Source organism: Leptonychotes weddellii, chromosome 1, assembly GCF_054177405.1.
Source record: "Leptonychotes weddellii isolate Sample4059 chromosome 1, ASM5417740v2, whole genome shotgun sequence".
Taxonomy (NCBI): domain Eukaryota; kingdom Metazoa; phylum Chordata; class Mammalia; order Carnivora; family Phocidae; genus Leptonychotes; species Leptonychotes weddellii.
The window spans coordinates 156798655-156822722 of record NC_138369.1 but is presented as its reverse complement, the minus strand read 5'-3'; the positions used below and the strand labels follow the sequence as shown (position 1 = coordinate 156822722).

General features: G+C 36.5%; 1 protein-coding gene across 1 annotated transcript; it reads left to right on the top strand.

Moving 5' to 3' along the window:
- Positions 1–15: 15 nt before the first annotated feature.
- Positions 16–12539, top strand: C1H3orf38 (chromosome 1 C3orf38 homolog). The gene is made up of 3 exons (XM_006728436.3): positions 16–280; positions 2859–3097; positions 4584–12539. The coding sequence occupies exons 1-3, from the start codon at positions 154–156 to the stop codon at positions 5262–5264; spliced, it is 1047 nt and encodes a 348-aa protein (XP_006728499.1). The 5' UTR covers positions 16–153; the 3' UTR covers positions 5265–12539.
- Positions 12540–24068: the final 11529 nt, after the last annotated feature.

The window sequence follows — 24068 nt, the reverse complement described above, 5'->3', positions numbered from 1 at the left end:
ACTTCCGCCCAGGGGTTTGGAATACCCGAGGCCCTTTGGCGGCGAACAACAGGAAAGGCACTTCCGGTGTATGTTGCCTAGGCGCCGGCCTGGTGGGCCTGCAGGGACGGCATTACTAGGTCGTCCTCTTCCCCCCGCCTTTTGGGGGTCGAGATGTCGGGGCTCAGCTATCCAGAGATGGAGGGCTGCCGTAACCTCCTCGGCCTACTAGACAACGATGATATCATGGCCTTGTGCGACACCATCACCAACCGCCTGGTGCAGCCTGAGGACCGGCAAGGTAAGTGTTGACTTTTCTCCCCAGGGGCGGACGCCCCTCCCAAAACCTCACGAGGGCCCCAGGTTGCCAGAACGGGGGAGTAGAGGAGGTGCGAGACCTCGCCCCGCAACGGGGTCCAACGGTACTGGGGCGGAACTCTCGAGAGTCCCGGCCGCCGCCGCTGCCTCCCGGCCTGGGAACCGCCGTGCGCCTTCAGGCCCCTGAAGCGCCACATCCCCGGGAGAGGTGGTGGCACTGGAAACCGCGCTGCTTCCAGGCTTTACCTGCTGGATGTATGGGCAAATGCTTATTTTTTTCGAGAATTTAGAGTACGTGAATAGTGATTTCAGAATTTCCAGGGTGTTTTTCATTTTCATTTTCGGCTGATCTGAGGAGTCAGCTGCTGACTCAAGTTTTCTTCTTCAGGCCTCTGGGAGGATATCATAAACACTTCAGCCTTGTAGTTAAAACTACTGTAATAAAAGAGCAGAGAGTTTGAATCCCTGTCTCTTTTGGGATCTAATTTTTTTCTGAGATGGTTTTGCGTAGTAGGAATACGTTGCTTTCAGAGCCAAATGAACATTTCTGTAGAGTAGATTTAAAGGGTTATTAATATTCAATCAGTATTGATTGTAGCTACTCCATATAAAAATGTAATCAAGAAGCCTGTGTGTGTATTTCACTTGGCATATCATCGGAACAGTCTTACTTTAAAATGTGAAAACTCCAGACTTCTCTGTTAGTATGACTTAAATAACTACAAAAGCATAATCTGTATTTCTCTGGTTTTAAATTGGATTTACGTTTTTGCCATTTAAGAAAATCATTCATTTGAAACTTCAAACTTAAATGTTTCCTCAAACATTAAAAGAAGAAATTCCTAAGAATTAAGAATGCAAATAGTTTTAGACTTAATATAGTTCTTTTTTTTTTGACTTAATATAGTTCTTAAGCATTTATCTATTTCACATGCTAATCACCACCTAACAGTCCTTGTGAGTGTGAGTTTAAAATTGTAATAGATAAAAATGTTGGATTTAATTGATGGTGGGTCTAAAAGCAAATAAAAAGAAACTTCCCAGTACAGAAATGTTAAATGATTTGGAGAGATAATTTCTCAGAGAGGAAGAAAATAATAAGCATATGCAAAGATCATCTCTTTGTTTGTTTATTATGAAAAGATAATCTCTTTACAAAGCAATGAAATGAAAACCAAAACACAGTGTTTTCCTGTCTACCATATTGGCAAAAAACTAAACGTGGTGATCATGCAAAGCAGCTCTTTGACAATTGGAGGAGTGTAAATTAGAACCTTGGAAAACAAGTTTGACATCATCTCTAAGTGGAATTATTTGCTTATTTCCGGGCTCATATTCTGGACCTGAGCTTCTCAAGCTTGAATGTGCCTGTGAATCAATCCCTCAGGACTCTTGTGAAAAATGCAGATTCTGATTCAGTAGTTTTGGAGTGAGCCCAGAAATTCAGCATTTCTTCAGCTCCCAGGTGATCCTCATGCTGCTTGCCCCTCTATGCACTGGGAGACATTTATGAAAATGTTCAAAGTGATGGTGTTAGTAATTGGACACACCCAGTAAAAATCTATGAACAGAAGGATAGATAACCTTGTGATGTAGTCATATAATTTACTGTGGTACAGTTAAATGAATTAACAGTCAAAAAATTAGCTAGAGCTACATATATCCACAGATTAATGTCAGAAACGACATTAAGTGAAAAGCTGAATTTGGAAGACTGTGTGTGTGTGTGCATATGTATATATATGGATTGGACTTATAGTGTGTTCCAAAAATACCAAACTGTATTGTTTAGGAGTTCATAGTTATGCTGTACAATTATAAAGAAAAGCAAGGTATTGATAAACAACATTTAGGATAGCAGCTACCTCTAAGATGGGTGAGTAGAGAGAGAGAATAGTATTAAGTAGGGAGGGTTAAAATGAGGGCCTCAAAGATACTAGTAATATCTTATGTCTTAAGTTATGTTGTGTATACATGGGAGTTCATTTTTTTGCTATTCTGTATTCTTTATACATGTAAAATCTTTGATCTGTTTAATATAACATTTTTTTAAATTAAAAAAAGAATACAGGTCTTAGTTCTGCCACTTCTTAGAAGCATGATTGTTGATACCTCATATATCCTCAACTTTCATTGTCTATAGAGTAAGGAGTTTAAAAGTCCTTGCACATCTAAAATAACTGTAATTTTATCTATGTTAGGCATTATAAATGAATTTAGGTCCATTGGCCTTCTTAGAAAAAATTTTTTTTCTCTGGCTCAGATTTTTTTCTTAAAACATGTCATTCTTTAAAAAAAAATGCAAAACTTTTACTATCTTATGAGAAGTGAAAGGAAGAGGTAAGTAAGTTTAGATAGGGAAGTTTAAAGCATAAAGAAAAAATTTTTTAAACCCAAAATGTGACAACCCACTTTCTGGTTTTTAAAAATTACCATCTCATGAAAAAGGAGTAATGTCATGACAGGAATTTATAAATATCATTTGATAGGGTTTCTGCTGACCCTGGACAGATTTATAAGTGACTTGTGATTTTCTACTAATCTTTATAATTTCCTTCTAGATGCCGTTCGTGCAATATTATTGTACAGTCAAAGTGTAGAAGAACTTTTGAAGCGTAAGAAAGTCCACCGAGAAGTCATATTTAAGTACTTGGCAACACAGGGGGTTATTATACCTCCAGCTACTGAAAAGCACAATCTTATTCAGCATGCAAAGGATTACTGGAAAAAGCAGTTACATCTGAAATTGAAGGAAACACCTGAGCCAGTTAAGACAGAGGACATTAGACTATTTCAACAGGTAAAATAGATCTTATATTTATACCCTAAATCATAGTTCTGTCTAAACTCTTTAGATAATCCTAGATCTGTGGGAACATGGCTAATATTTTGGCTTTTATAATTTAGCTTCACATCATATCCTTTGCATTCTAAAGGAGGACCAGTAAAGCAGACCAGTAAAGGTATTAAATTGTAAAAATTCTGTGAGAGAAACTTAAGTAATTTTTACATTTGATTTTTTTTTTTAAGCTAGGAAAAATCCTCTTGTAATAATTTCCTCCAGCTGACATTGTCTGTTCCTATTTCTTTGTATCCACTGGACATTTTAGATACTGTGTGAATATTTAAATATTGACTGTATGAACTCTAGGTAATTTGCAAATTTTATTTTTTTAATTTTATTTATTTTATTTTTTTTAAACACAGCACAGAAAGACAACCCCTTTTTCAGATCAAATATATAGCTTAATAAACATCCATAAAGCAAAAACATTTGTAATGACCACGCTGGTCAGGAAATAGAAATTTGCCACCCACTCCAGAAGCCCCTTCCATGAATTTGCAAATTTTAAACTACATACTTTGAATTTGTGAGGTTTTACAGTAAGAGGAATTTGCTTTCACATTAGGAAAGGATCTTCTAAGAGCTTTCTTAATATGCTAAAGAGAATGTTGACTCTGAAATCATACAGATGTGACTTCAAATAGGTCCTGCCCTGTGCTAGGTGTGAACTTGAGCAAGTAACTTGACTTTCCTGAGCCCTGTTTACTTTATCTATAAAGCAGGCATAATAATGATAGTATCTGTGTAATTAGGCTTGTGAAGATAGAAGGAAATAGTCCATAAGTCCCAAGCACAGAGCCAGACATACTCAATCATGGGTGCTCTGTCAATAAAAGATTCTTACCATCAAAATGAGGTACTGTGCTCTGGAATATTCTCATCTATTCACATAGATGAATAAAATCAAGCTTGTTAGGTATATTTTTGCAATAACATTACCCTTTGTAAAAAAGAGAAATAACAGTATAAAAATAATCCCAATCATAAAAAGTAATGTATTTCAATCGTATTAGAACTCTGTTTAAAGGTAGTAAAAAATTCTTATTTGTTACCAACTTTATTTTAGTGTAGTTTATATGCAACGAAGTATATCCATTTAAAGCATCAGTTGAAGGTTTTGACAGACATTGTGAAACCACTGACACAAGAGAAAATACTTACGTAAATCATTGTTGACTGTTCATGCTGATATTTTGAGAGGCCTTGTTAAACCTTAATTTCTTAGCTGAATTTTCAGATGTTTAAGGTGGGAAATTCTAAAATGATTTTCCCCTTTTTGGAAAAACAGTTTGTGCATGATGGGTTCAGTGAGTTCACTTGTAGTTTATTTAGCTTCTGCTATACTCAGCGTATGAAAACTTAGCTCTAAAACAGACTAGGTAGAAAAAAAGATAAGAGAACTGACCTTTGTTATATTTTATATTTTATTTATCTTAATCAGCAAGAAAAAGAAGATAAAAAAGCTGAAAAGGTTGATTTTCGTCGATTAGGAGAAGAATTTTGTCACTGGTTCTTTGAACTTCTTAATTCTCAGAATCCTTTTCTGGGACCACCTCAAGATGAATGGGGGCCACAGCACTTCTGGCACGATGTCAAGCTTAGGTTTTATTACAACACCTCTGAACAAAATGTGATAGACTACTATGGAGCAGAAATTGTGAGCCTTCGTCTGCTGTCCCTAGTGAAAGAAGAGTATCTTTTTCTCAGTCCCAACCTAGATTCCCATGGACTGAAATGTGCTTCTTCTCCTCATGGTCTGGTTATGGTTGGAGTTGCTGGGACCGTCCACCGAGGGAATACTTGTTTGGGCATTTTTGAACAAATTTTTGGACTCATACGCTGCCCTTTTGTGGAAAATACGTGGAAAATCAAGTTTATCAACCTGAGAATTATTGGAGAGGGTTCTCTTGCTCCTGGAACATTAATGAAACCAGCTATTACATTTGAACCTTGTGATCTAGATGCCTTTTATAACACTGTTACTTTATGCAGTACCAGCGAAGTACAACTTAATGTAAGGCAGGCATTGGATAGTGGAACTGGAGACCAAGCTTTATGCAGTGGAGATGAGTCATTGTTGAACAAAAGAGAACTGAGTTTACCGAGCCCTCTAAAGCACTGAACATGTTTGTCAGTCTAAAAAACCTTCTATACAGAAACTCTTCCAGATATCACAGTAGTAATGTCTAAGTGATTTCAGATGCGATGATTGACATATTTTAGTTGAAATATCTTTCTTGATAACAGACTAACATATTATGTGAATACTTGCCTCTTTCTACCTGAGTTGCAGCAAATGTTCTGAGAGCTAATGCAGTTCATCAAATAAATCCCACCTTAGATGGTATAACTAATGGTGTGCCTTAGAAACCAGGTAATATTTTCATTTTACTTAGTGAATATTCTGCTAATATCTGTACTTTTCATGTTGGAAAGGTTTAATGTAAACTCAGAGTTACCATTTTAGAAAACTTAAGTGACATTCTCACGCAAAAAGTCCAATAATTTAGCAGGTGGGGAAAATTTACTTTGCCTTTTTAAAATGAGGAACATTTTTCAAAGTTATCTATAGTAGTCCAAGCTAAGTATCTTAAAATCTGCAACATTTTCTGAACTCGTGGGCAATGATAAGTGCTATTCTCAAAATAGACCTTATTCTTATCTAAGGCTTCAGCTAAGTTTTATAGAACATTTATTGTAATACCATATAAAGGAAACATACTGTTGAAATTTTTTAAAAGGTGTGCCCAGTTCTAACTTAAATGAATTACTATTTTCCTCTTGATTGATCTTGGAAGAGGTGACCAAAAAAAACCCCCCAAAAACACACACAAATTTATAATGTGGTCATATCTATATACAAATATAGATATACTCCCACATCATAAATTAAAATTATTAGGATTTCTCACCTCTAAATTGTTCTACTAGGTTTGAATTACAAAGTTAAGGTTCCAGATTAATTACATAGTTGCTTTAGGGTTTAAATTCTTCATCACTTGGCAACTGCTTGCTGATCTTTGATTTAGTTAGTAATTTTAATTTACAAAAATGCCATATGGAAAAAATTCAGCTGGGAATTGTTGTGATGATGTGTTGTACATGTTAATTTTTTACCTTTAACTCTTCTCGTGATCATCTAGGGTAACAAGAATTTTGGAAGCAGGAGGAAAAAACTCATCTTTTTTGTATTTTAATGCCATGCCTTTTATGAGGAGTACAAATTGATACATCCTAAAATAAGAACTTAATAAAGGAGGGAAATTCCTACTCTCTGCTATAAGAATAGTATATTGTTTAGATTTAAAGCAAGTTATCATTTTCTCCTTTAAGTATAGAGTATCATTATAACATGTACTCAATAAATATCCTGAGTAAAGGATAAAATTAGAAACTATTCCCATCTGTTTCCTTTGTGCTATTGATGATGAGTACTGCAGAAATACTACTACAGATGCTCAGGGTGGGCAGAAATTGCCTCTGGCTACCTTCAGTATTGGCTTTTTGAATTTGTGTAATGCTCAAGTAAGGCTGCAATCTTTGCATGTTCTTTTAATCAGCGTTAGAAATTTGAAACCTTCCTGATAGACTCTCTCGAGAATTGAAACTATGTTTTATTTACTGTGAATCCCTACAGCTGGGCCACACAGTAAGACCTAATGTTTAACTAAATGGGTTCGGGTATGAGCAAAAGAAGTTTACATACTGTATAAAAGACTTTTCTGCATCTAGATTTTGTCTTTGGTTCTTCCTAGTGATGGGTTTTTTTTTGATCATTTGTTTGAATTTCATACAGATACACAGAAACTTTTAGGCTCCACGCTAACAAATTTAACCTTCTTTTAAAATTTACTAAATTTAAAAAGCCCAAGGGTCAGAATGGGATAAACTGGAAGGCTCTAATCACTTTAGGGGAAGTGTATATTTTTCTGTTCAGAGAAAGAAGACCTGGAGGAACTGAAATTTATTCACGAAGTTTAGAGCTTGGTCAGGTCTTTGAGAAGGTCCAGAAGCACACTGCAGATTAACTCTTCTTTTGCTACCATCCCTTTGTTTTGTATATGTTAGGGAATAGCAGAGACCCCAGCTTTAGGTCTCTTTTTCTTCATTTCACCCTCAACTGGTATTTTAAAGTTGTTGGAGTCAAGTAGTAAAGAATCCAGCACTACACATAATTCATAGTGATTGAATGAATGGTCAAACCAGGGGGGCAACTGGGCTTTATTTACTGTAGACTGATGTGCGATAGCCTAATAAAAGGGCATACATGAAGTATCTGTTCTCGTTAAAATAAAAATACCTTAAAGTAATAGTTACATTGGGATGTTTTATTAGTATCTAGAATGCCAAAAACAAATTTCATGAGTCTTACTAAAATACCAAATAATAGAAAAAAGGCCAGCTCTGTTTTATAAAATCAGCTTGCAAATGGCCAACACAGGAAAACTTCGTTCCTGTGTTTTCTTAAGCTAAAGGAAGCTAGTTACCCAGTGCTTGTAAGAAATTGTAATAGCACCAGAAAAAAGGGTTTAAAGAATAGTGGCTTAATTTAAAAAATCAGCGATTTTCTGTTTTAACAAAATGGCTATTATGGCTAAGTAGATGATAAACATGAACAAAAACCATACTCTAATGTTTTTATTAGTATCCATATTCACAAATTTAGATGCTTTTTCTTCATGGTTCTTAATTTGGGCTGTGGGGAGTGGTCATGGATTTTTTGAAAAATGAGAGCTGTGTTCTCTCCCCAGAAAAGAATGTGTTTGCATATAGTATTACAATTTTTGCATTATTTCAGTGAGCTTATGGACTTCCCTAAAGCACGTCTGTGACTCCTATAAGGATCCTTATACTTCATGTTAAAATCCTGCCATAATAGTTATATTTCCTCCAAACTACTCTTCGATACTAAAATTATTTTTAGAAAATTTTGTGCCCTTGCTGGAGTCCCTAAGCTAGAGGACTTAAATCTTCCTTATGAATGAAAGGATAGGAAATCTATTCGTTTATGACAGTTGTTAATTTGTGGATTTTGTTTTTCAAAAGACATCAGATACTAAGACAAAACCTACTGAAATACTGTTAAGTGAAACAAAAATATTCCAAATTCATTTTATTTTGGCAAGATAAATTTAATGAACAATAACATGCATTAGAGAAAGTGTGAGGGAAAAGTCTGAAAAGAAAAAGTATTCAAAAAAATTCTCAGGGTGCCTGGGTGGCTCAGTCGGTTACGCATCTGCCTTCTCCTCAGGTCATGATCCCAGGACCCTGGAAATGAGCCCATTGGTCTGCCTGCTCAGCAGGGAGCCTGTTTTCTCCCTCCCCCTCTGCCCCTGCGGCACCCCCCTTGCTCTCTCAAGTAAAATCTTAAAAAAAAAAAAACTCTAGATCTTTACAAAAACTTTATCCTGAGATGTTTATTTAGTAATGATTGTATACTGCTAATTTTTTTGAAGGATTTTAAACGTAGGATCATTCCCTCTGAAGGGCTTGTATATGTGATCTCACACCATTCCCTCTCACTCCCCTCACTCCCACCCTATTTATAACGTTTGTATATACTCAAGTTTGAATGCAGATAGCACACCTGCAAGTGCTGGGAAATAAGACTTTCTGCATCTGGGTTCTCTTCAGGTTTATTTGGCATATTTATGCAGCATCTACAGTTTAAGTCACTGAATCAAGCACAAGGTAAAATAATACATCAATAGGTTATTTACCTAAATTTCCTATGTTAAGTTTCAGTTTCCTAGTTTAGATGTCTTATGGTGAGAACTGCTTTAGGCCCTTTTTTTTTTAGGTATGGTTATATCTTTTTGTATGGGTCAGGAAAAAAGAACACTTAATTGAAATTTTAAGTAGCTGTGTGGCCCTGGCTGTGCCATATTGATCGTATCAATGCAGAATATAAGATATTTTGACAGACCACTTCATTTAGAGTTAGAAGGAAAATATTTCAGAACTGTATTAGAGTGCACTAACTCTTTTTAGCTTTATTTTTTTCTAGTTTGAACTTTTTCCAGTAGTCCTTCAGTAAAACATTAATATTAAAATGGAGTATTATTTACTGTGAGATAGAATGTACTTCAATGTATTAAACCATAAATTCCAGAAATGTGTTAGACATGAAGTGTTAATAGAATCACTGGCCTAGAATTTGGTACCTCCTAATTTCTATTCCTAGTACTGCCCAGTATTGCCCTTCATAGTGAGTCATTTACTGAGGGTTCTTTGGCTAGCAGTTTTCATCTTCAGTTTTTAGACACCCTAAATTTCAAGTATGAAATTAGTTACATTTCAATTAATGAATTTAAGAATTGAAAGAATCCCCTGCTGCACAGTGCCAACTGTGTTACTTATCTGATGTTTTCTGAACAAAAATTAAAATCAGTTAACTACTTAGGAAAGCCTTTTTTCTTGAAGTATTTAGTTTCACAAGTTTGTGTGAATCTTTTCCATCTCTTAAAATACTGATGGTTAGTATTCTATTTAATTCTCAAATTGTTACATGTAAGTTACTACTGCCTCCCTAAGTAGATGGTAAATTACTTGATCTGGTGATTCTTTTCTGAAAGAATTTTTTTTTTAATTGTAGTATAATTAACATACAGTGTTACATTAGTTTCAGATATACAATATAGTGATTGGACAGTTCTTTTTTTTTTTTTTTAAAGATTTTATTTATTTATTTGACAGAGACATAGCGAGAGAGGGAACACAAGCAGGGGGAGTAGGAGAGGAAGAAGCAGGCTTCCCCGCGGAGCAGGGACCCCGATGTGGGGCTCGATCCCAGGGTCCTGGGATCAGGACCTGAGCCAAAGGCAGACGCTTAACGACTGAGCCACCCAGGTGCCCCGTGATTGGACAGTTCTATACATTACTCAGTGCTCATCCCAATAAGTGTACTCTTAATCCCCTTCACCTGTTTCTGCCATCCAGTTTTTGATGAATCCTTTTGACTGTCTTCAGTATGAAGGTCATTTGCTGGCTCTGATTTCCAAAGCAAAGATGCCTTTAATCTCTATTGTTTATCTAAATACAGAGTAGGAGTGTTAGTGCATGCTGTATCCTCTTGTAATTATACTTAAGTTGCTTGGTGATTTAAAACCACTTGAAAAGATATAGAATGGTCATGTATGATATAAAAAGGAATATAGGTAATTGGGATATATAAAAATATATGTAAAAATTTACATGAAATTTCTTGAACTCAGTGTCTCATCACAATCTCTAGTCCTCTTCCCTTCCTGTTGTACTTTCAGCCTCAGAAACAGTCTGTTTCACACATTTAATTTCTTTCCATGTCTAAATGCAACATATCTCCAGTATTGCTTTCTATTTCAGCTGCTACTATAATTAGAATTTCCTTACCTAAACATTGACTCAATAATTTATTTCTTTGCTTTAATATTTTTTACATATTTATAACATTAAAATTTCCTTAAAGTACAGCTTTCATCATATCTTCCATGCTCAGAACTTTCAGTGGTGTATGTCATTATCTCCAAAATAAAGTCCAGGTTTTTTTGTTGTTGTTGTTGTTGTTTGTTTGTTTTTTTTTTAAAGATTTTTTTATTTATTTATTTGACAGAGAGAGAGAACAAGTACGCAGAGAGGCAGGCAGAGGGAGAGGGAGAAGCAGGCTCCCCGCTGAGCAGGGAGCCCGATGCGGGGCTCGATCCCAGGACCCTGGGATCATGACCCGAGCCGAAGGCAGCCACTTAACCGACTGAGCCACCCAGGCGCCCCTAAAGTCCAGGTTTTATAATCTGGTTTTCATCACCATCTAGGTTTGATTTCACTCGTTTTCGTGCATTGTTTGGTCCAGCCAGCATCTGCTATTAAGTAGTCTTAGTATTTGTCCTGTGCTTACTTAGCCCTCTGCTTTTATTGGCAAGTATAGACAGTCGCTGACTTAACAGTGGTTCGATTTAGGATTTTTCAACTTTACAAAGGCATGAAATTGAAATGCATTCAGTAGAAACCATACTTGTTGTTTTAAGTAATCCCTACACCCCACGTAGGGCTTGAACTCACGACCCCAAGATCAGGAGTCATATGCTCCGACTGTGCCAGCCAGGCGTCCCAGTAGAAACGGTACTTTGAATTTTGGACTTCTCGGTGCTGGTCAGCAGCAGGTTGCCCCATGTCCCAGTCAGCCATGTAGTCACAAGGGTAAACAACCTGTATACTTAAAATCATTTGGTATCCATATGTTCATTCTGTTTTTCACTTTCATTACAGTATTCAGTAAGTTACATGAAATATTTGACACCTTATTTATTATAAAATAGGTTTTGTATTAGATGATTTTGCCCTACTGTAGGCTAATATAAATGTTCTGAACACATTTAAGGTAGGCTAGGCAAAGATAAGTTATTCAATAGGTCCTAACCTATTAAATGCATTTTCAACCTAATGATATTTTCAACTTCTGTTGGGTTTATTGGGATGTAGCCCCATGTAAGTCAATGTGGATCTGTATACAAAATAGTGAAATTTAATTTTTTGTTGTTGCAGTCTGATAATAGAGAATCAAAAGGGCTATGATTGAAATGGTTTAAAAACTGGAAATTTCTTTAAGTCAAGCATTTTTTCTCTTGAGGTGTTTTGTGTATATTATCTGTCTAAAATTTTCCTAGCTTTTTGCATGGCTGCTTAATTTTTATCTTTTAGGATTTGTCTTAAATGTTTTCCCTCTGTAAGTGGATCCCATTTTTAATATTTATCAGAGCTGTTTATTTCAGCCCTAGCACTTTAAATATTAATTTACTAACTTGTTAATCTCCCCCACTAGATTTTAAACTGAGAGCAGAGAATATAGCTGTTTGGCTTTCATTTTTTTCCATTGCTTTGCCCAGAGACTAGGTATTCAAGTTGATATTTATTAAAGATATAAATAAGGGAACACATGATACTTTTTCAGAGCCTTTTATATTCCTAGCCCTTTGCCTGTCTGCTAAAGACAGTGCTTAGTGTATGTATTAGGTGCTCATAAATATTTGTTTAATGAATAAAGCCAAAGTTATCTTCCTGAATATTAATATATGAGCTCTAATACAATCAACAATAATCTGCTAGATAGAATTATTGAAGTTTTATTATGCTTTTATAAAAGATGAAGAAACTGAGGCCCCCAAAGTTAAGTAATGTGCTGAAGTTCACAAAATTTTGTTATGGGGATTTTTTTCCTGTTTTTATTTTGCGTGCGGGGGGAGGGGGGCGGTGCGTGGGTGGAGGGATGATTTAATTTTTCAACTACAAAGCCTGTTTTTTTCTTGTACTTCATTTCTAATCTGACTACTGCTACTACCTTATAGTGAAAGAATTTAAACTCTAATTCTCATTTTCTTCACATGTAAAAATAAACAATTTGATGATTTCTAAACTGCTATTTTGAAGTTACATGGTTTTGTGAGTGTACACTTTCTTAGCAACTCAAGAATATTTTAAAGGAATTTGTAGTTCATTGAAGTTGAAGAAATTATTTTGCTTCCTTATAAATTATGCTTATTGAAAAACACTTTTTATTCTTTGTTTTTTTTAACAAATACACATTTATAAATATGTGTGTAGTGTATGTATTTCTATTTACAGAGGGAAAAACAAGAGGATGAAATATTACACATTTCTAGAAAAAAGTATGAAGCCTTTAAAATAGTTTCCTATTTTCTATTTTTTTTTTTTAAGCTTTTATTTATTTATTTGACAGAGAGAGACGCAGTGAGAGAGGGAACACAAGCAGGGGCAGTGGGAGAGGGAGAAGCAGGCTTCCCGCCAAGCAGGGAGCCAGATGCGGGGCTCGATCCCAGGACCCTGGGATCATGACCTGAGCCTAAGGCAGACGCTTAATGACTAAGCCACCCAGGCGCCCCTGTTTCCCATTTTCTAATCACTAGAAATTCTGAAGTTGTTTGAACTACTGTTGTGTAAAACTTTTTTGCTTTGTTACATTTGTTCAAAATATATTTTCATGTTTTAGTTGAAAAGTGCAGTTGGTTGACAGAAGGCCAAATTATAGACTGCCAAAAACCTGTAGTAAAAATTTAGATGTTAATAAAATAATCAAGTACTAGATAGATGATTCCTTCAAAGAGACTGAGTAATAGGAGTTGACATACATTTAAGAGTGACGTTGGAGACGAGTGGCAGATTTGGGATAGGATTTTTCTGTAGCAAGCATGGCCCTGGGTGGGTGTACTCATAAGGTTATTAAAAGTTATTCCAGGAAGTTTAATGGAAAATACTTCTTTAGCAAAGACAGGAGGTTTTGCTGTACTGACTGTAGTGATTGGAGTAGATTAGCTTTGCGATAGAACGAGCTTAGAGTACAGAAACAAGATAGCAATAGAAAAGCTAAGCGTGTCAGGGGCTTTAATGCTGGGACTAGTAGTAGAACAATCATAAAATTGAACCCATAGGAACTAAGATAATTGCAGAATAAGCCATAATTTTAATTCTAAATCAACCTTAAGCTAGAGCAACAGTTTAGGACTGAGAAAAAAGTTGATTTTAAATAATGTATTAGTGTTTTCCCTTAAACAGTCTTCTCTTAATTTGGTAAACCACTTACAAAGCACTTACTATGTACCAGGTACCCTAATGGAAGACACTTGGTACTTAAAATATTTGTTCTAGTTTCTTAATGCTTTTCTCACTTTAACTTGCATCAAATAACATTTACTGTGTAATAAAAGTTTATTAGAAAGTGCTTCCCTCTGCTCTCTCATTGATGCCCTACTTGCTGCTTTAACCATTGTCTTCTTTTGGTCCTTACTCTGAATTGTAGGTAAAGCCCTAACCTTTGGATTAGAACCATGCCCCAAAAGGATGGTGATCCTTGGTAACTAGTTTGGCAGTTTCACAGGGGAAAAAAAATGCACTGAAACTTTTTTTTCCATATCACATATATTTTGGAAATTTTATGCACATAATTCACATATTTAGCAAGTTTTATAGGTAAATTAAAATCTCATTTAGTTTTTTTTTTAATATTTTATTTATTTATTTGATAGAAACACAGCGAGAGAGGGAACACAAGCAGGGGGAGTGGGAGAGGGAGAAGCAGGCTTCCCTCTGAGCAGGGAGCCAGATGCGGGGCTCGATCCCAGGACCCTGGGATCATAACCTGAGCCGAAGGCAGATGCTTAACAACTGAACCACCCAGGCGCCCCAAATCTCATTTAGTTTTTAATAGTGTTATGTTCTTAGTGTACAATCATTAGATGCATATGTAATAACAGACTATGTTGGTCAGTTTATCACAGGCAACATGAAGTCAACAGTGTATTTTTACTAATGTACTTACCTGTGAATTTTAATGCTTGTTAAATTTGCATTTTATGGTTGGTACTCTTTTATCTCCGATTCACAAAATGACTCATTGAAAAGTGATGAAAATAGTAACAAATACTGTAATGTCATAATGTGAATGCAGAATCAGAATCTGTGTGTTATGCAAGAGATTCTGTGAGTATGATGTTTTTAAAATTTCAGCTGAACTATACAAGGAAGGACAATTATGAATATGAAATGTGGCCTGCAGTCCATTCACCACTGGTTAACAGTACATGGCCAGTCAAATATTTGCATCACCATCAAAAGTCTCACGTCATTTATTTTGAGGCGCATTGGTTTCTCTGGTAAATGAATTTGGGTAATTTTATTTTTCCTGAACAGGTATAAAATAACATCCCAGTTTAAAATTTGTCATTCAAGATGAAGAGTTCAGAATTACAGAAGTATCATTCAGAGTTGCATTTCTTAAAATGAAAGCAAGTTTTTGTCCCAGACACCTGGCACACACAGCCCACTCAGTGCTTGTGGCAGAAAGCCAGCTCACTTTAGATTGTCACCAGAGTTCCTCCGTTAGTAGAGTCCTGCCTTAGATCTGTTACTTGGACACTAAGCCATATTTTAACATCTCTTGTCTTAATGATTATATCCATTTTTCCACTTATTTTCTGCATTGTGTCATTGGACATAATCCTTGGAAATAATGCTCGCTAGCCTCTGACAACCGTAGAACTGTTGTTACCTGTGGGTCTGAACTTGGAGTCTCGGTTCAAATATCAAACAAATATAACAGGAAGTAATAATTTTTAAAAAGGCGTTGTTGCTGAGTAGCTGGTAAAAACAGTCTCATATTAATAAATATAATCAGAGATTATAAAACGAGCAATTGGAAAAATTCTGTCAAAAAGAAAATCTCATAATTCAGGGACAACATGGAAGAGCAACTTCCCATCATGTGTTTAGAGGATATCGTATTTTGCAGACAGAACCACTAATGTGCAGTGTCTGAATCATTTGGCATATATGTGTGTTACATATAAGAGTGAGAAGTCCTTAGCAACTTCTTGTTCTATTCATCCCTGAAAATTCATCAATATGGAAAACAAGATTACACTGGGCAATAAGCTTTGGTGAGAACTAGACAGAATGTATTACAATCTTTAATGATGGTATGTACACTAGCTATTTGGGCAGCAATGAAGGTGTTAGGTGAATAAAAGGGTTGTAAAAAAGCCAATCAACTTTCTTAAGAGAGCAGTTAGTTATCAACAGTAAACCATCAATATGCTGATTACAAATTTTAATGCTTCAGTCTATACTGTTTTTATAATACTGTATGAAAAACTGAGCAGGAAGTTGCAAAACTTTTTTCTTCTGATATTTCCTGGGTGGAGGAAAGGTGTTCACATGAGGTTTTGAGATAAGAACAGAAATTAAAAACATTTCTTTGAGATATTGTTAATGTCAGGAAAGGGCATTTCTTTGATTTTAGGTGCCTTCCTTAAGTGGCATTTCAACCAGTCTACCCACTGTCTTGAAAAGACATCTCTCCAGATTCATAATGTGAATTATAATGGCAAGGAGTTCACATTATGTTAAGATTACACAACTTGTGTGAATGGCTCAGTTCTGAAGAGCTTCATCCCCACCCCCACCACAATCTTATATTCCTGGCTTACTGCAGAAACATGTTTGGGTACATATTTAAAACCATGTCCAAATACTGCAACATAACATGAAAGAACACTTTCCTGAGCTGAATGCAAAGGACAGATGAGAAACCCCTTTAAAGACCATCTACAGGTAGATTGTTCTTTTGGCGGCTCTAGGTGAGAAGATTATTGTGATAGTATATGACTAAAAAAGAATTTTATATGTGGATCAGTAAGAAAAACAAGTTTTTTAAATCACATACCTATTCTTAGAATACTAGAATAGTGATAAGCTTCCTCTCTATATGACCATAGGAATGTAGAACAGAATTGTGGGAAAAAATAAAACTGCTAGAATATATATCATTATTACAGAGTGTACAAATGTAGGGTACACATTGTACACAAAGTTTGTGCTGATCTGACTTTACTGTTTTTTTGTTTTTAAGCAATAATCACCTTTTCACCCAAACAATTTAACTGATATCATCACCTTGATTTTAATTTTTAGCAGCCATTCAATGCCCTTATTTTCTGTCCTTTCCTAATCCTGGTATTCTGGCAATTTGTTAGAGATCATTCCACTATCTCCTTTTACTCTCCACCCAAATAAGTCTTAGTTGGAAACATTTTCAGTACTGGAGTGAAAAAACTTGAAACTATTTTCTTTTGTTCATGTTCTATAAATTACATTTTCAAGAAGACATGTCATTTATCAGTAGACAGTCTGTCAGAAGCATGTAGAGCACGAACACGTTTTTGCACAATGTATTGGAGGGAGGCGAGATTCATCAAATGATTTTTATATTCTTTGTTATTTCTGGCCAAAATAAAGCTTTTGTTCATTATCATAATTATTAAATGGGTAAATATGTCTTATTTCTATACTTAAATTCAGTTGGCTTGCTGTGATGTCTTAATTTTATAGGTTAGTCTTTGTAAAGCTGGAACTTCCGAAGTTCTTGGATTTGCGCATAAGGGAAAGTCCCAAGAGTTGTACACAAGTGCCTTTAAAATACTTCTGGTCCCAATTGCTTAACTTTACATAGTGATGTTTTTAACTTTTACCTATAATAAATGTAACATGCCAATAAACAAGTTCTCAAGATACATAAAATATAGTACTATAAATATATACCACTCTTTTTTTAATTATCGCTTTTGAATAAGAAATAGCTAATTTCTTCAAGACTAAGTGAACTTGAATTATAAAAATTTTAGAGGCTGCCTAGAACTACGTGGATGAATGAACAGGTACCTTTTTTTGGGTACATTTCATTTTCTAAGGTAAATTTGTTTTAATAGATAAATTTTTTTTATTCACAAAATGTATTTTCCAAGGATTTTAACAAAATGTTTTTTACAAGTTGTTCCATTTTAGAATACCTACTTTAAATTATTGAATGTTAATTCCATTTAAACATGTTTATTGGGTTGCATTTTGCTAGAAACAAATTTGTGAAGGCCCAGATAGCATGAGATAATATTGGCCAAACTACCTTGCCTTTCATCATCCTTTCTTTCCCCATCACATTTTTTCTTTTAAAATTAAGGAATCAAAGAGACTTTATCCTCCTTTTATTTAGATTTCAAATGCTGCTGCTAATTTTTTAGATGGAAAGAAGCTTGCAATAGCATCTTAAGGTGTAACATGGAATTTTAGTGACATCTTGTGGCTAAGGCTTTTCTTCGAGTCTATGTCATAGAATCGGCTTTGTACTAGCGGACTTCCAGCTGGAAAACATGTACTTCTGAACATACCTGAAGACTCAGAAAAACTTAAGCTGGCTTGAAGACTTTTAAGGCAATCTATTTCCTTATCCTCAATCTCCTGCCCTCTCTCCACTAACTTGAGTGTGGCTCTGGGTCTGAGCAGTAGACCACTTCCCTTTTTTCAACTTTTTTTTTTTTTTTACAGTTACCATTCTTTCACTTCACAAGAGTAAAATCTATTTCTCAGCCCTCCTGAACCCTCATTATGTTGCACTGTCCTATGGTATCAAAACCTCTGGGTACTAAACACAGAGAATTTTGAATTATTCACATAAGGAGTAGGTGTAGGAAAAGGGAATCACCACAATGATTTTTCAACAAAAGTTTTGTAAGTCAGATGGTGCAAAAGTTGAAAGAAAAGACCCAGCTGGAGGCACTGTGGAATTCAGGATCTGCTGGACAGTTTTCAGTTTGCTCGGAGGTAGCTGAGTAATCAAAAATGTCAAATCTCAGATTCATTGTGGACCGTAAGATCTTTATAACCAAGAATCTGAAAAACTTTGTTAATGCTCTCTAGCATTTGTTTGATATCATTACTTGTCACCTTTGAGCCTGAAAAAGAGTTCTGGATTGATTCAATGGCAACAACAAACTTGCTATTTAAATTTGATCAACAGCCCTACATCACCAAGGTCTTTGTTTCAAACCTGTGGCCACTCTATATGCATGTTGTTTACACTTTGTACAAGTAAATATGCTAGAGACTTCAAAAAGTTTTGCAAGTCAGGTGGCTGTTAAACTTTCTCGAAAATTATTTGGTTTCAACAAAATTAAAAGGAAAACCAAATTAAGTTTTTATGTGGTCATTTAGTAAGAATAAGTGTTGGCAATAAATCACTATCTGATTTTTTTCCTTTTGATATAAAATTTACATACACTAAAATGTGCAAATCTTACTTAGGAATATGTTCAAAATATTGGCTGATACTATAATTTCATTCCTCTCTATTTGTTAATATATTCATGATTTCTCATGCTTATATGCTAAAAAAAAAAATAGAATTGAGGATGAACTCTGACTTATACAAGCAGTAAACCCATCTCATTAAATTGTGGGTCTCCAGTAAAATGTGTGAGTTAGTTGTGTTGTTTTGATCAATTTTATAATACTAAAACTTATGGTAATTCAACCCAGAAGAAATGTTAGCACTTAAAACATTGTAGGGAAATTTAAAAACAATTATGATCATATTTTTGTCGCATAGAAGTGTTTACAGTGATCAATCAGTCTTTTAAGCACAAAATGTATCACATTGGGGTAAAATTCTGTGAGGCAACTGGAATAAAGTACAAATCAGAGAAGTACAAGTAAAATTTCTAACTATAAACAGGAGCTTGTTTGTAAATATTTAATTAGATATCTGTGGGTATAGAATTCAGTGAAGTTGCTCACATTTTAAAGAGTTATTTAATGCTTTTATTTTAAAAAATGGAGATTACTTCTGTGTGTGTTTATTTAAATTCTATTAGCCAACATAATACATCATTAATTTCAGATGTAGAGTTCAGTAATTCATCAGTTATATATAACATCCAGTGCTCATTACATCATGTGCCCTCCTTAGTGCCCATCACCCAGTTACCCCATGCCCCCACCCGAGATTACTTCTTTTCAACTATTTAATAACATAATGAAATATTTCAGATGTGTTGACTCAACATTTGTGAAGGCATATAGTTTGTAAACATTCTTTTACGGAATATGTAAGCAAAACTAGTTTGAAAAGCAGGACTTTATATCATTTAACTTGGCCTTCAGTTCTATGAACCACATAAATGGGAGGAAAATCACTTTTATTTGCGCTTTAGATAAGTGATAATATTTTCTAAAATTATTCCATTGGTTATAGGCTGCACCACTGATTCAATTACTTTTTGGTGCTAAAAATTCGCATCATATTCAATGGATATATAAAGGTAAAGAAAACAAAGCCAATGTCAGAAATGTTAAAATAAAGAGTATGTGGGGTGGGGGAAATGAGGAAGTGTTTTAAGATTGAAGAAATAAGCTACATACATACAGCAGGTTGTTCTAAATTGTTCTTCTTATGTGGCAAGGTTTAATGTGATGTGCCTAACGTTCATTCATATTGTTAGTGACCACAGACAACGAATGCTGAGTGTCTGTTACTGCATGACATTATGCTGGGCACTGACATTACACAGAAGTATGGACTATGACCAATTTTTTTTTTTTTAAGGTAAGCAAGAAAATTTAATAATGAGAAGACAGCACAGTTGGTACTATCAGTGTGGAAGCATTCACAGCTCCCAGGACAGCCTGAGCTATAAACGAAGAGCAGGACTTAGATCCGTGCAAAACAGAGAGCTGATCTTGCTCTCCAGGGCTGAGTTGAGTAGTTATGACAGAGACCATATGGGCTGTGAAGGGGTTCAGAACAAGCCACCCCAAAATGTCCCACTTTAGCATGTATACATTGAGCTGAAGTGAACCAAGGCTCAAAAGACTCAGGAAGAAATTTTTACCTCCCCCTTCAGTGCCTGAAAGAACTTGGAAGTGATGTAGGCATGCCAGGTCAGAGGACCAAGAGGGGGTCCTTGGCTCTGTGCAGGATAGAAATCAAATGCAAGCTAGCAGGAATGAGAGCAGAGTTTATTTAAGATATAGAGAGAGTGCAGGTACAGAGCGTCTGGGAGCCTCAGAAAGGAAAGGAGAGTCTTGTCCTTGCCTGCGGTCTGGGGTTTTTATTGGGGATGGTGGGCTGGTGTATGTGTCCTTTCAGGTATCCAGGAACCAGTCAGAACGAGGACACATGTCCAGGTGTCTTCCATAAGTCACTTATTCCTTGGATCCAGGGGTCTTGGCATCAAGATGTCTAACACCACTAGTTTGGAATACCCACAGGAAGGCCTCGACAGATCATTCTCACCCAGTCCTTCCTTCGATGTTATCTAGTGTGCTGTGCTGGAAGACTCTAAAGAAATCATTAACTCCTTGACTTATACCAGTAAGACATACTACAAGGCATGTGTAAGGTGGGGATGCAGGTCCTAGCAAGAACAGAAGCAGGAAAAGGAGAAAAAGCAGGTTTGTATGGAGTCCTTCAGTTTCCCTACCTCAGAAGCCCTGGTCCGGGAAGAGAACTGTCACCAGAGATAACTATAAAGAATTTGGGCTATGTGTGGTAAGCTGGGGGAAAACTCTGCAGGGCCTAGAGATCAACTTCTCCTGTGTCCCACTGTCTCTGCACAGCAGGGCACACAGTTGTTTACCAAACATTTGCTCTTCCCCTTTGAAGTCTCAGACCTCTACCCCCTGCTCCTGAGCCCAGGATGGCGCATAAACCTCAATTGCTTTAGTGCTTGTGGGTCTCCTTCTCTTATGGAGCTCTCATACATACACAATTAAATTTGTTTTTCTCCTGTTTATCTTATGTTCATTTAATTAATAGACCAGCCAAAAGTACCTAGAAAGAAAGGTTTTCTTCCCCTACGCTTGCAAAGCCTAAAATATTTGTTACCTGATCTTTTTTTTTCTTTTAAAGATTTTATTTATTTATTTGAGAGAGAAAAAGAGAAAGCAACAGAGATAGCAAGAGAGAGCATAAGTGGGGAGGAGAGGGAGAAGCAGGCTCCCTGCCTGGGAGGGCCCTGGGTTCATGACCTGAGCCGAAGGCAGACGCTTAACTAACTGAGCCTCCCAGCTGCCCCTTGTTACCTGATCTTTAACCCAAAAAATTTGCCTGTCTCTGATAAAGAGCAACTTTACAGGCAGGACTGGTGATGCCCACAAAGGCTCAGTGGTGGGAGTGCAGGGTGATGAAGTAGAAGTAGTAGAAGAGTCAGTAGAAGTGAGTTAGGGCCAGCTTGAGAGATTTTACATCAGACATTGAGATGCCACAGCAATTTTCTGAGCCAGGGAATGATCGTTATGTTGCTCTTTAGATAAAGATTAATTTGGCAGCCATATGTAAAGTAGATTAGAATGCAGTATTAATAACTCAGGGAGAGAAGCAAGTTAGAAGATTATAGCAACGGTAAATATATAAGGCAGCATGTATCTCCTGCTCAGCAGTGACTTAGGAATGAAAAGAAAGGAACAAAAAACATTAACTCTAATTTTTATTAATAATACCAATATGACTTTAAAAGATCTTTTAATCTGAACTTTATTCCAGGGTCCGTAAACATGATTTGACGCCAGAATGTTATACAGAATCATGTGCATAATAAGATGCTACTCCAGGGGCGCCTGGATGGCTCAGTTGGTGAAGCGTCCGACTCTTGGTTTTGGCTTGGGTCGTGATCTCAGGGTCATGAGATTGAGCCCTGAGTCAGACTCCACGGGGAGTCTGCTTGAGACTCTCTCTCCCTCTCTCTGGGCTCCTCCTGCTCGTGCTCCCCCCTCAAAAAATAAATAAATAACCCCCCCCCCCAAAAAGATGCTACTCCAAATGTGAAATTAATCAACCAACCACAAAATCACCTCTGGAATGCAATGTTGTTAACTTACTCATCTATTAAATCATTTTATTCACTAAAAATTTATTCTGTGCCTACTTTTTTCTAAGCGCTATTCTTGGTGAATGAAAGAGCAGTGAACAAAAGAGACAAAAACATTTTTGTCCTCATGAAGCTTACATTCTAGTAGGGAAAGTAAAGGAAGAAACATGTAAACTATAAGAAGATTAGATGGTAGTAAGTGCTATTGGAAAAAAAAGAAAAAGAAAACAGGCAAGAAAGGTAAGCTGTAAAAGGGAGAGCTTATTAAAAAATAAATTATTTTTTTTGTCTAGAATGGTGGGGGAAAACTTCCCCAAGAAGGCAACATTTAAGCAGAGTAGGAAGCGGTGCAGGAGTAACCCATGGGGCTATCTGGGTAGAGAGAACACCAAGTATAAAAGTCTTGAGTGGAAATGTGATTAGCAGGTTTGAGGAACATCAGGGAGACCAACAGAGCCAGAATGAATCAGTGAGCGAGAGGCAGAGCAGTGGAAAATAGAGTAGCAGGGGGCACAAAGCCAGGGCCTTCTAGTTCATTATAAGAACCACGGTTTATACACTAATTACTATGAAGCCATTGGAGGATTCTGAACAGAGTAGTATGATCTGATTTTTGAAAGGATCCTGGCCATGAGAAAGAGCAGGGACACAAGGGTGGGTAGAGGCAGTGAGACCAGTTAGGAAGCTCTTTGCAGGAAACCAGGTGAGAGAAGATGGAAGCTTAAACCAGGGCGGCAGCAGTGGGGCTTGTAAGAACCAGTCAGATTCAAGATCTTGTGGGAAGGGAGAGCTGACAGAATTTCCTGACGGCAAGGCAAAGAGAAGAGAGAACAGTGGCTCCAGAGTTTCTGGCCTGAGCACCTGGAAGGATGCAGTTACAATGAATTAAGATGCAAGAAATTGCAAGAGGAGCACAACTGGGGTAGGAGTGATGTGGAGAAAGACTATGAGTTTGTGTTTGGATGTGCTAATTTGAGCTGTTTATTACAGATCTACGTGGAGATACCACGTTTGCAGTTGACAATGAAATAATGATATCCCTTGAGTTTCTCAAGTAGCATCTGAAATCTGTCAAGAAGGCCTAAGGTCTGTGTTTGGGGAACAGACTCCAACCAAAGGTATACATTTGGAAATCATTGGCATAAAGATGTTATCTAGTACCATGATAATGGCTGAGACCATCAGGGCATGAACTTAGGTCCTGAGGAAGTCTGAGGGCTGGCTTCTGGGTCCCTCCAATGTTAAGAGGTTAGAGAAATGAGGAGTCAGTAAGAGAAATAGAGAAACAGTGGCCAGTTAAATGCTAGGAAAACCAAAGGAGGGTGATGTTCTAAAGCCCCTTAAAGAAATGTTTCAAGGAGGAAGGAGTGAGCGAATGTTTAAATGGTAAGTCATCGACTAGGGCCACTTTTAGTCTTAGTGACGGGGTAGGAGCCGGGATTGTATGAGTTCAACAGAGAATGCAAGATATTGGAGCAATGAACAGTCTTTTACAGGAATTATGGTCTAAAAGGGAGCACAGACATGAGGTAGTAGTTTGAGAGTGATGTGGGGTCATGGGAGGGTTTTTAAAGATGAGAGAAAATTTCTCTCCTTCTGGTAATGATCTAGGGGCCATCAGGAGATTGGGGTTAACTCCTGGTGTGATGTCCCTGAATAGGCAAGTGGGGATGGGATCTGCAGCACAGGAGCAGGCTCGGTCTTAGATGGGAGCACAAACCACTCATTCGTACAAATGC

Excerpts from the sequence above, each read along its gene's own strand:
- C1H3orf38 (XM_006728436.3), top strand. The coding sequence starts at position 154 with ATGTCGGGGCTCAGCTATCCAGAGATGGAGGGCTGCCGTAACCTCCTC. Across the intron at positions 281-2,858 it reads GCAGCCTGAGGACCGGCAAG|ATGCCGTTCGTGCAATATTA; the intron begins GTAAGTGTTGAC and ends ATTTCCTTCTAG. Across the intron at positions 3,098-4,583 it reads ACATTAGACTATTTCAACAG|CAAGAAAAAGAAGATAAAAA; the intron begins GTAAAATAGATC and ends TATCTTAATCAG.